Source organism: Solea solea, chromosome 18, assembly GCF_958295425.1.
Source record: "Solea solea chromosome 18, fSolSol10.1, whole genome shotgun sequence".
Lineage (NCBI taxonomy): Eukaryota > Metazoa > Chordata > Actinopteri > Pleuronectiformes > Soleidae > Solea > Solea solea.
Genome location: NC_081151.1, coordinates 17,100,479 through 17,112,920, shown reverse-complemented (window position 1 = coordinate 17,112,920; position 12,442 = coordinate 17,100,479). Strand labels below are relative to the sequence as shown.

At 39.5% G+C, this 12,442-nt stretch overlaps 1 protein-coding gene across 1 annotated transcript; it reads left to right on the top strand.

Moving 5' to 3' along the window:
• The first annotated feature begins 20 nt into the window (after positions 1–20).
• On the top strand, positions 21–11,475 carry l2hgdh (L-2-hydroxyglutarate dehydrogenase). The gene is made up of 10 exons (XM_058616203.1): positions 21–255; positions 2,903–3,018; positions 6,030–6,181; positions 6,893–7,024; positions 7,101–7,263; positions 7,373–7,407; positions 7,922–8,089; positions 8,569–8,726; positions 8,810–8,941; positions 10,193–11,475. The coding sequence occupies exons 1-10, from the start codon at positions 161–163 to the stop codon at positions 10,386–10,388; spliced, it is 1,347 nt and encodes a 448-aa protein (XP_058472186.1). The 5' UTR covers positions 21–160; the 3' UTR covers positions 10,389–11,475.
• Positions 11,476–12,442: the final 967 nt, after the last annotated feature.

Sequence of the window (12,442 nt, the reverse complement as noted above, 5' to 3'; positions counted from 1 at the left end):
GTGTCCGCTTTCACTATCGGCTGCAGCGGCGGGACGAGGCGCTAACAACAGGCAGCCGTAGGAGGGTGGAATCAGATAGCAGAAGAAGGAAAGAGAGACAAAGACGCGGACATTTTAACAATGACGACAAGAGCCTGAGGTCGTCTCTGTAGCTTCGACAATGTTCCGGATACTGAGCCGCTCGCCTTTTAAAGCTGCCGGAGCAGCGCACACTACACTGGTGAAGGACGTAGCACGGAGAAGACAGCTCCACAGGTACCGACAGAGCACACTACTACTGCTGCTAATGACAGTCTACTTCACTTTAAGTCTGTTATATTAGTGCACACTTTTAACGCTTGAATAGCAGACATGTGGTTTAAAATTGGATAAATAAAGCAGCTACTTCCTGGAGTTGTCAGCTTTTAGCTGGTCTTCTGAAAGCATGCAGCACTGTGGTTAAAGTTATATAACATTTCGCCTGGGTGTTCAGTGTGTTTCTGTACACTTTGTACACATTTTGACTCAAACCTATCTTTATAAAGACATTTTTGACATGTGCTTATAGCAGCTAGAATTATATCTTATTTGAAGGGCTAAACTAATAAACTAATGTAATGTAATGTAATAGGAAAAAAGCTGAGGGCATGTTATATTTTGCAAACATTCAAGCCATACATGAGTTAACCTATGTAGCCATGAATAATAAATGATGACTCAGTGATTTCTTTAAATATTATCAACGACACATACATCAAATAAGGGATCGTAAGCAATAATTCCACTACATGCTCTGTACTTTTCACTGCACTGACAATTCAAGTGGTTAATTTAAAGGTTATGATTAGGCACTTAGTTGTGAAGGTTAAGAAGAGGTGAGGGAATACATAATGCTGTACAGTTGCCTTTGTACAAAATGCTAGGAGATGAGATCATGTTACTCCTTAGTTATATTAATATAAAAGACATCTTAGTTCCTTATGAGCCAAAGCTTAACCTGAGATCTTCAGGTAAGTTGTTCTTGGCCTTTATGGTCTACGTTTATGTCCCTTCTGGTAAAATGTTCTATGAATAATTGTCTAATTATTATTCTAACGATATAATGTAGCCTGCTTTTATTGCTTTATTGCTCTAAGTTTTAGTGTGTTTTGTTTGTATGGTTGCTATGTTTGTTTTATTCTATGGAAAGCACTTTGTAACATTGTCTTGAAAAGTGTAATAGAAATATAGTCGTTATTATTATAATATTATTCTGTTGAATATTGTGAAGAATATAGAAATGTTTAAGTATAGAGTGTTGATGTCTTTCAGCTTTGGGTTTGTTGCTGCTAACAAAGAGACACCAGACATTGAGCAGTTCTGTGTTCAGTGCAGATAATGAAAAATAAATCAAATGCATTATTTCCATTCCAAAAATATGGTTTTATTGGGGGGAAATAAAGCATCTTAATGCCCTGCTTGAAACACATCACTTACTCCCTAGATTGATGCAATGAGAAATAATGAAATAAACCATCTGCATTAATCTAATTCACTTCTCAAGTGTTTTCGGCTGCTATATTGGCAGAAAATGCTAAAATAAAGCAAAACAAAACCAATTCTCTACATTTATGGTAAGTTATCGGTCAAGCAAAACTAGTACCTGGTACCTAAACCCTTGGTCCCAGTGAGGCACAACCTACTTCCTGAGGTTCTGGTTAAAGTTGTAAACAAGCTGAGAGTTGTGGTTAAGTTAATGTTAGGGTGAGGCATTACCTGTTTATGATTAAAGATAGAGATTGGCTGTCAAAATGAATGGAAGCCAAAAGAGTGGCCTAACAAGAATAGCTCTCAAACCTGTGTGTGAGTGAGTGTAACAAATGGTCCATCAGCATTTTGCATAATTTGAATGCTCAATTTTACTTCTAAATTACTTCTACTGTTAGAACAGTATGTTTTATCATTCTTTTACTTTGTGTTGAGACATTTCTGCAGCACATGTTTCTCATTAAAAGCTACAGGATGTAGGGAGTCGTAGCGCACAGACCTTATGCAACAAGGGTACCGTTACATCTCCCCCCCCAGCCTGCTATATGTTAGCTGAGGAATCCATGTTATATAAGCTGACCAGGCAAGACAAATTTATTGTTTAGCACACCTCAACAGCAGGGTTTTTTTTTTTACATGAAATAAAAATGCATCATGACAAATGGCAAAAAAAGCAACACAAGATTATACAAAAAAGGGAAACTTAGAAAGAACAGAAAACAGAGAGAGGACAGACCCCCGAGGCTGAGGTTTGTTCCAGATGTGCAGTGCGTGAAAGCTAAACACTGTTTCCCTGTTTCTACAAGTTTCATAACAGATAAGTTGCTGTATTATATTTACTTTCTGCGGGTTTGAGGAAGGTAATGCAAAACTCTGAAAAGAAAAAAAAAAAGTCTCTGACTTGTACACAGGGACAATCTGTGACAATTTCAAACATGTCCTTTCCCTATTGGTTTCTCTGTCTCCGCCCCAATAATGTTGCTCAGTCTGGCTTTGATATTCAAAAATGAAAGCAAGATGTGAGCTCTTCGCTTTATGAGAAATTCTTCTACAATGTGCAGTCTTGTGGTGGAGGCACTGAAACTGCTGCTCACACTTCCATTTCTCCCTCTAGATCGTAGTCTGTGCAAATGCTGTGACTAATGGATTCGCTCTACAGCGAAGCTTGTGACAGAGCAGTTTGTTGTCTTTGTAAATAAAGGCTGTCAGCTGCGACACTTGTGCTTCTGCTTCCAAAGGTTGTTCATGCGACCGTGCACATTTGGACACTGAACTACTGGCCTTTAAATTTTTGCTTTATTTGTCCCAATTGCAGCCAATTGTGGCACTATTGGCTAATAAGCAGCCGTTTCCTGTCTGAATTGTGCGTGACCTCGCCTCTTGTCTTTCTTTTCAGCACGTACGATGTGGCCGTCGTCGGTGGCGGTATTGTGGGCTTGGCCACGGCCAGAGAGCTCATCCTGCGACACCCATCTCTCAGCTTCGTCCTGTTGGAGAAGGAAAAGGAGCTCGGTGGGTGGAGGTTTGACATTTGTTGACTGTTGTGGTGAAGAAAGAACATGTGACAACTGAGCTGACAAAGTGACTTTGGAGGTTAAGTGCAGAGTTAAAGGTGTACATTAATGTTGTGGGAATAATTCAATTAAATTTTAGCACTTTAGCAGAGAGACAGGGTTACCGCAGGTCCTTGAAATCCATGAAAATTGCCTGAAATAGACATGGGTCATTGAAAGTGCTTAGATTTTGTGCAAGAAATAAATTAAGTTGATATTTAGGTCAATGTATCCCTTGTTTGTTAGGACACCACCTACTGGTTCATGCCCTGCATTGCTTGATGAACGTAGACTAGTCCTATGCATGCACAACGAGTCATAATGTCTCTCTTTGCCGCTGACGGGAGATTCCATGCAGAACAATGTGCGAGCAAGAGCCTTGGAAATAAAAATTCCAAGACCTCTGTCTCACCTAAGAAAATTGCAAAGACTGTCTCTGACCAAGATTCCAAGGACAACCACTTGTCCAGATGCAGAGCGTGTTGCAAATCAATAAAAGTGGACACCATGGGTGAAGACAGTCTTATAAGTTGCCCTCGCATCTTGATTCGGTCCTTGAATTTGAAAGGAATTGGTCCTCGAAAGTCCTTGAAAAATCCTTGAATTTGCTGTCAACCAAGGTGTGAGAACCCTGGCGAAGGACAGTTCACACAATTGGCAAGCAGTAGGCGCCAGTGCAGAGAAGAATCAAGAAAAGAAGTCTCTGACCAAACCAAACTCAAAGATGTGCAGCCATCTGCCTCGGCCGGTTGCGGTGAAAGGAAAAATGGAGGACAGAGGAGTTGTGGGGCACAGATGTCTATCTTTATAGGTTTAGTGACATGTTTATAGTCCTACAGGTTCATATATACAAACTGTAGCATAACTTGTTGAAAAAACATTATACTCGTATCAATTTACTCATAATAATAGCCTCACAACTGGATCTGGATCCTGCAGCTTGGTTATAGTGTATGTAGAGACTCACCATGTTCACCCACTGTTAGCTGGTTTTGTCATCAATTTTGTCCTTGACCGTGCTATTTGAGCTGTGTAAATTTGCTCAGTGTTGCTATGTTAATCGGTGCGCCATTTATTTTTCCCCAATATACTGTTAGTTAACCTATAAATTAAACATTAATGATGACTCGTCGTTACGCCCACTGACCCCCATCAAACATTCTCAAGTCAAAGTGTAACATTTAAACACGCTTTCTTCATATTGTGTTCCAGTGATAGTTCAAGTTAGCTGAAGGGTGTTATTTTTTTGGGGGTATTGACACATTTTCAACACTGACTGCATCTGTTGCTTTGAACCAGACTTTGACACTCACTGCCGCTGATAACAGGTCGACCGTAGCTTAAGAATATGTTTGACTTCCTTCTCATAACAGAACAACCTTTCCTGACCAGAAGTTGGTAAACAGCTCCAAATCCCTGCACCAAAGTCCAAAGAGACTTTTTTTTTTTTTATCCAATTCTGCCTCTATTAATAAATTCAAGCGTGTTTGTTTGTGACACAGGTTTTCGAAATCCTTTGTTTGTATTGACATAGGTTACACAAACTTAACAAACAAGGCAGCAGAAGGCCGGCAGCTACTTTGTCCCTGTGCGCATAAATTACTGCGCATTAGATCACTGCTTAAAATCAGATTTTCTTTTGTCACTGCTAACAGCTGTGTTATCAGTCAAAGTCAGTGTTGATCATGTGTCAATACCTCACACAGAACACACTTGTTTTTACGTTTGACTACAAATCTCTGTCTAATTATTACATTAAGTATTATTAAATAAACACGCTATTTTTGCCATCGTTTTTCATATGTTTTTGGAGCCGTGTTGAATAAGTAATTTGCTCCAGGGCATGTAACTCTTTTACGATGGAGCCAGTTTATTGTGATGGCCTTTTTACTTGCTGCCAGCAAGACCCTTAACCCATAGAACACAGAGCATTTTGGCTGCTTTTTTACATCACTATGTTTAAACATACAGTATATATGTGTGTATATATGTATATATATATGTATGTATGTATGTATATATGTGTATGTGTGTATGTATATATGTATGTATATACAGTATATATGTATGTATATGTGTGTGTGTGTATGTATGTATATATGTATATATATGTGTGTGTGTATATATATGTGTATATATATATGTGTGTGTGTATATATATATAATATATATGTATATGTGTATATATATATGTATATACGTATATATGTATATATATGTATATATGTATATATATGTGTGTGTGTATATATATATATATATATATATACGTATATATGTGTATATACTGTAGGGTTTAAGAATGTGCAATATAGAGTGTCCTATATCCTTTTTTTCAGCACAATCTGAAGAAAAAAATCTTCATTTTCACCAGCTATATAAACACACCTGAGCAAAAAAGTACTCAAATCGGATTGAATTTGTGAATTTTAGAAACACGTCATAGTCCAAAGTTCACTTGGCTCTTTTTTATGAACTATTTTGTGACTTCTGCAGAATTATTGCTACTTTATAGCTCAAAAATTCACACATAAGAAGATGGAAAAAAATCACAAAAGTCCTTTGTTATTCCCTGAGGTAATTGTAACTGTCGATAATTCTACTGGATTACGACCTTTCAACCTTTTACAAATGTTTATATTTACATTAATTACCACAATTCTGAAATACATTTTGTAATGTTGAAAAATATTTAAAAAAAAATGCCAGTTCAGTGTAATGCATTGTGGTAGTAAATAGTGTGCACCTCATGCATTTGTTTTGTGACATTTAAAAGACAACTCTATAAAAGGTCTCCTATTTATACCCTCATATTGACTGACTTTCATCAAACTATTCAACAAGAGCAAATGTGTGTATAAAACGTAAGAATCTACAAGTTTCTCTCAATCTATGGCTGTTCATAAAACCCGTTTTCCAGTCTTGTTGTTCTTCACGTTTTCTGCTGCTGCCCTTCTTCTCCCTCACCAGCTGTACACCAGAGTGGGCACAACAGTGGAGTCATTCACAGCGGCATCTACTACACGCCGGGCTCGCTGAAGGCCCGGCTGTGTGTGCGAGGAGCCACTTTAAGCTACGAGTACTGCGACAAGAAAGGACTCCCTTACAAGAGATGTGGAAAGGTGCGGTTTTCTTACAGTTTCTGACCGTGTTTACTTCACATGATGATGTCATTTAGGAGACAGAGGATTAAAGCAAACATGCATGTAGTGAAAACATTGAGATATCCAATAGGACATTGTCTTTTTTTTGGTGTTTCTCAGATAAAGTTCCAAGACTTTAGGAAAATCAAAATTCTGCACACGTAAAAGAGTACATTTTATTGTCATGTCTTTATCTTACGTATGACAGGCAACGTTAGAGCTGCAACCAACAATGTTGATTATTTTTTAGATTATTCAATAAGTTATTTATTCCAGAAAATGGTGATCGGTGTTTCCCAAACGTCAGAATTGAACCTGTTGTCAAATGTCTTGCTTTCTCTTCCTTATTGTACACAAGCATACAAAATGTGTGTGTTTTTTTTTTTTAATAATTAAAATAACCTCTCAAGATTTTTCAGCTTCTTATAAGCGACGACCGGTTTCTTTGCTCGATGTAACAAAGAAACGATTCAAACGGAGTCGTTTTGAGGTTTGAGGACAAAACGAGACATTTGAGGACGTCACCATTTCAACAAGTTGGGGAAACGCTGATCAACATTTTCTCACATTTTATCTCACAACCATATTTAAATTAAAGTTGCATCTTAACAAAAGAAACTGTGTGAGAGCTTGAACTACATCTGCAACCGAGTCGTCTCTATCACTGACCGATTCTTTCTGTGGTCGCAGCTCATCGTGGCCGTGGAGCAGGAGGAGGTTCCCCGGTTGAAGGCTCTGTATGAGCGCGGGCTGGCGAACAACGTGCGCGACCTCAGCGTGATCGACGCCAAGGCCATCCGAGAGCGAGAGCCCTACTGCCGAGTAAGAGGCGCCGGGGTCCACGTTTCTGTGCGCACACGCACCAGCAGCGAGGTCTCACAGCATGTCATGTGTTCAGGGTATCATGGCCTTGGATTCGCCGTACACCGGCATTGTGGACTGGAGGATGGTGGCTTTCAGCTATGGGGAGGACTTTGAGGAGGCAGGCGGCACGGTGGTCACCGACTTTGAGGTCACAGATATTTCCATGGTCAAGGAGAGTCCGGCAGGGAGCGCTGAAGGTAAATACAGGGTCTATATGTGTGTGTGTGTGTGTGTGTGTCACCTGTCAACATTACTCTGATTTAAAGGTGTTCAAGCCTGTATTTACTTTAAAAATTCTATTTACAGGAATGAAATATCCAATCGCAATCCACGATAAACAGGTAAGACAGCACATATTATAAACATATATATAATGTATATTTTTCTTACAGAAAAAATAGTTATGTCTGGATTAAGATGTCAAATTATAGTTAATTAATTAAGAAGCCCAGTGAGCAGCCTCAAATTTGGCATTCTACTCTACTTCTCATGACCGTAACTCCTAGACCGTTTGTGATATCTGGAAAATTCCAAAACCTATGGACCAGGCCGTGACCTCACCTTTTGCCCTGTGTCCGCTGAGGTTGTCGCAGCACCCCACGCACGACCCCCGTGATGAGGATAGAGCGGTAGAAGACGGACGGATACAGAGAAATAGAGCTTTGCGTCCATATTCTTGTCATTACGGTCGCCCTCAGGACTTCCCGGGGGGAAATGACCTTCCAATAAACAGACAAGATAAAATCAAAATAAATCTAGGCGGCCTGATTATCAAGACGGTCAAAGAACCCATCAGTGGCTCCAGACCCAGTCTTTGGACTATCTGAACCCCTCTGCGTTCTTCTGTTTCACCAGGGCAACGAGGTGCAGTGTCGTTACGTCCTGACCTGTGGAGGTCTCTACTCGGACCGCCTGTCGCAGATATCCGGATGCGGCCGGGAGCCGCGGATCGTCCCGTTCAGGGGAGACTATCTGATCCTGAAGCCGGAAAAAGAGTATCTGGTCAAAGGAAACATCTACCCTGTAAGTCTGGCTGAAGAGCCATGTGTCCGTAGCTGTTTTCAGGCATTGTGATGTCTGGAAAATTGGATCTAGGAGTATTTGCTGCTGGGTGAGACTCGGGATTATTAACAGGTTTAGATTAGTTTTTTTCCGTTTTTTGGTTTTTTAATCTGTGCCACTTCAACACATGGGCACAAAAAAGTAAGTCTCCGCCCTTGTTTTCATGTATTTTAATATACAGTCATATCCCTGACAGCTAAACAAGGATGTTGTGCACCTGATAATTAAACCTGCCAAAAGATTATTCCCAAAACAAAAAGATAATTATGTGCTTTTGAAGTCATACATTTCACATTTTAATGTCTTTTCCTTGCTCTGCAGGGTGTTTAAGTTGAAAAAGCAACTATTATATTGTGCAAAGTAAAGGAAAGAGATAATTAAATCCAAAAACAGGGTCTGAGCAATGAGGATATCTATATTTCTGAAACATTTTTCCACAGGTTCCTGATCCTCGATTCCCCTTCCTCGGCGTTCACTTCACCCCGCGGATGGACGGGAGTATTTGGCTCGGTCCTAACGCGATCCTTGCCTTCAAAAGGGAGGGTTATAAAATGTTGGACTTCAACGTCAAAGACTTTGCCGACGCTATCTCATTCAGGTAGTTATTCTTCCCCCCCCATCCATCGTGTATCGCACTCAAAACTGGACGCTTTAACGCCTGTCCTCTTCATACTCTTGCAGGGGCCTTCAGAAGCTGGTGCTGAGGAACATGACGTACGGGCTTGGAGAAATGTACAGAGGCTTTGTCACTAGCGCTCAGGTGAAAATCCTGCAGAAGTACATTCCTGAAATCTCGACGAGTGACGTGCTCAGGTAAAACAATGACACAACATCGGAATATACATTTAGATTATTGGAATTAGGGATGAACGCTATCCTCCTTTTTCCTCCCGCTAACTGGACCACTCTAGACACTCCAGAGTAGAACAAGAACAACAGAGCTTAACAAAGTCAGGTGATTGTGGTCGCACCATGTGACGCGTCTCTCTATCAGGCCTCTGTACTCGGATTTAAAAATAGGCGCTAAGTGAAGACGGCGTGTTTCTCACTGGATATTTGTTCGCCGCAAATAGCGCACATCAATATAGTGATGACTCCTATTTCATTTTGTTTTTCTTGTGTGGACAGACGAGGACATGAATTTGACTGAAAATCAACTAGTGTAGCGTTTTGTTTACATTCTTGATTTTAAATCTTCACTCTGGTAGGAAATCGTTCAGTCTGTCAATTACTTTCTCACTTAAAAGTGCGGGTTGTGACAGGCTTATTGGCAGAGATTGAATATACTACCCATATGGATATTTGTAGAAGTAGATTATGGCTTTAAAATTAAAAAAAGATTTTTGTAACCTTACAAAAAAACGTTTTTTTAATTTTTTTATAACTTTTATTTATAAAATGCAAGTCATATACATAAAGTGCATGAAAGGATACAGCACATTCTTTTCTTTTTTGAACTTAAACATAAATGAACAACCCCCCCCCCCCCACACATGGTCTTCTTAAACGATTAAAGTATATCATGAAAAGAATTACATAGATGTGAAATAGGTAAGACAAAAAATAAACAAATAAATAAAATAAAATAAAATAAAAACAAATAAATCAAAATACATATACACATACAAACACATACATATATAATAAAACAGTAGTAATTTAAGAATAAAATAAGAATGTAAGATGCTACAAAAAGCTGTTTAAATGTACTTAATTGTAAATTTCAGGCGTTTGAACGGGACTTTCAGCAGTCTCCATCATTTCACACCATTTGAAGTAGTACCCCTTAGGATCCACCAGAGGGTGCCCGTAAGGTCTCCTATCAGTTTGACCTATCAACCAACACCCTCTTGACTGATCAGTAAACTAGGGTTCATTAGGAGATGTGTTGCTCCAAAATGAAGGGCAAAGGCGAGCAGAGCCGAGAGTACATATAAACTTTATGTTTTTCTGGACATTCAAATTAGACGTATCAGTTTTGTGGTAGAATGTCAATATTATAAAGTCATCACTAATGGATTCATTAGTACAGTTCTCTGTAACCCTGGTTGTTTTTCTCTTCAGGGGTCCTTCAGGGGTTCGAGCTCAAGCCCTCGACCGGGACGGAAACCTCGTGGACGACTTTGTTTTCGACGGCGGGGTTGGGGATGTGGCCAGTCGGGTGCTCCACGTGCGCAACGCTCCGTCGCCGGCGGCCACGTCCTCTCTCGCCATCGGCGAGATGATCGCAGACGAGGTGGAGAGTCGCTTCACGTTATAGGAACTCAGGAAAACCAACCAAACGCCTTCGCTTGTTACGGTTGCAAGTCGCTGTTTACCAAGCATTTATCATCACGACTTGTGTAAATCTGTGACTTTATTAAAACACTTATCAGTTGCGACTCGTACGCAATCACATTTCGAAACAAAACTTCCCTTTTATACATTTTATTTTCTGTCTACATTTCTTTTCTTGTCTAAAAATAGTACATCGCCGATTACTGTTGAAACTGTGAAGCATCAAACTGACGTTTTTTAACTCAAATAAGATATCACATCATGAACTATATCAATACAGAGACACACAAACCCGTATAAAATCTAAGTTTGACTTCTTCTTTTAATGAAAATCACAACTTTAAATGAGGTTAAATCAGTCCAAATTGTTATACAAACATTTTGGGGAACTTTTTCAGCCAGACAACATAATCCTGATGTGACCAAGGATTCTACAGGGACATTGGATAACTGTTCCTCTCATTTTGTAACGCACAATTAAAGCTACAGAGTGCACAGTTTATGAAGAAAGACGAGTTGTGCTGATTTGGAAGGTTTTCAGTGTTGCACAGTTGTCTGCTGGAAAAATGTCACCCTGTAAACTCGTTTTTACTCTCATTATATTACGACAAATTGAGAACAGTTGTTTATTTTCTGCGTGTCCGTGACGAGATGATCTCATTTCATTCTGCTACAATTTGCTCATTGTTTGAGGCATCACTAAAATGTCCTCATACATAAAAGTTGTCTTCCTTACTGTTATGTCAGTCCATTTATTGACAAATGACTGCTGTTTTATATACATATATTTTAATAACAAATGTACCTACGTTTATGGCCCTGCTGGTGGTGGTGGTGGTGGTGGTGGTGGAGTGTTTTCTCTTGTCTGGTTTATTGATTTAAGGTACTTTTTCATATCAGGAACAGCGCAGACCTTTGGAGAGAGAGCGTAATAAAATGGAGAAAGACGACAACTTAATTGAAACCGTTATTGTGATCAATGTGCAAAATATGATGTACTGAATAAATGTTGATATTTCCCCACAACAAATGTTGAGTCCAGAACAAAACAATAAATGACCACAAATGTAGATTTTTTTCTTATGTCATAATTTCGTCTCAACACACACGAGCACACACTATAACAATGAGAAGAGAATTTGTTACACAGTAAGTTTGAATGTTTACACTTAACATATGTTCAGATTTTTTGATTTATTGATTGATTGCGATCCAGATAATAAGGGATATTTTGTTTTGAGTAGCGTGTTTAGAGTATAGTCATAGGCCATGTAGGCAATTGCCTAGGGCGCCATCTATGGCTACATCTAAATCTCAATCTCCCGTAGGGCATCAAAATGCATAGAGTTTTGTTTTGTTAGTAGCACTTACACAGTTTGACCACAAGGAGGCAGAGTCACAGCAACAAGCATTCTGAGGGAGATTTTGAATGTAAGCATGTTAGTTAAAGTTAAAGTGAATATACTGTATATCTTAATATTTGTCTATGTCTTTATACTGTTATTAAAGTGCATTTCTTCCTAAAATGTATTTTAATACTTTAATTAAATGCATTTATTTCATTGCAACTGAAACAGGAAAATAGTTTAGAGTAAGGTCACATCCACACGGAAACGGCATAAAGCGAAATATGTGTCCACACGAACCCTCCTGAAATAACTCAAGGCGCTGCAGTACATACGCCAGGCCTGTAAGTGGCGCTGTAGCAAAATTAAAGAGAAGGGGGGCATGCACACAAAGCCTGTGAGCTGAGTAATTCGCCACTGTGAATGTTGTTGTTACTTCCCATCGTGCGTGGTTAAGGATTAGGGAGGAGGGGCTATGACGTCATCATTTTCCTAAAGTAGCACATTCACTGTCTACACGGAAAAAAATACAGTTTCACTACGCATATTCACCTGAACCTGTTTCCATGTGGACGGCCCCCCTAACAAGGGGCGGATGGGGGGGGGGGGCACCAAAATGCAGAGAGCCGGCCCTGTGTGCGAGTGCTGCTTTTTTTGTAGCACTTACACAGTTTGACCACAAGGAGGCAGA

Coding starts and splice junctions, on each gene's coding strand:
- l2hgdh (XM_058616203.1), top strand. CDS start 161: ATGTTCCGGATACTGAGCCGCTCGCCTTTTAAAGCTGCCGGAGCAGCG. Junction 6,182..6,892: donor CTTACAAGAGATGTGGAAAG/GTGCGGTTTTCT, acceptor CTGTGGTCGCAG/CTCATCGTGGCCGTGGAGCA. Junction 7,025..7,100: donor AGCGAGAGCCCTACTGCCGA/GTAAGAGGCGCC, acceptor TCATGTGTTCAG/GGTATCATGGCCTTGGATTC.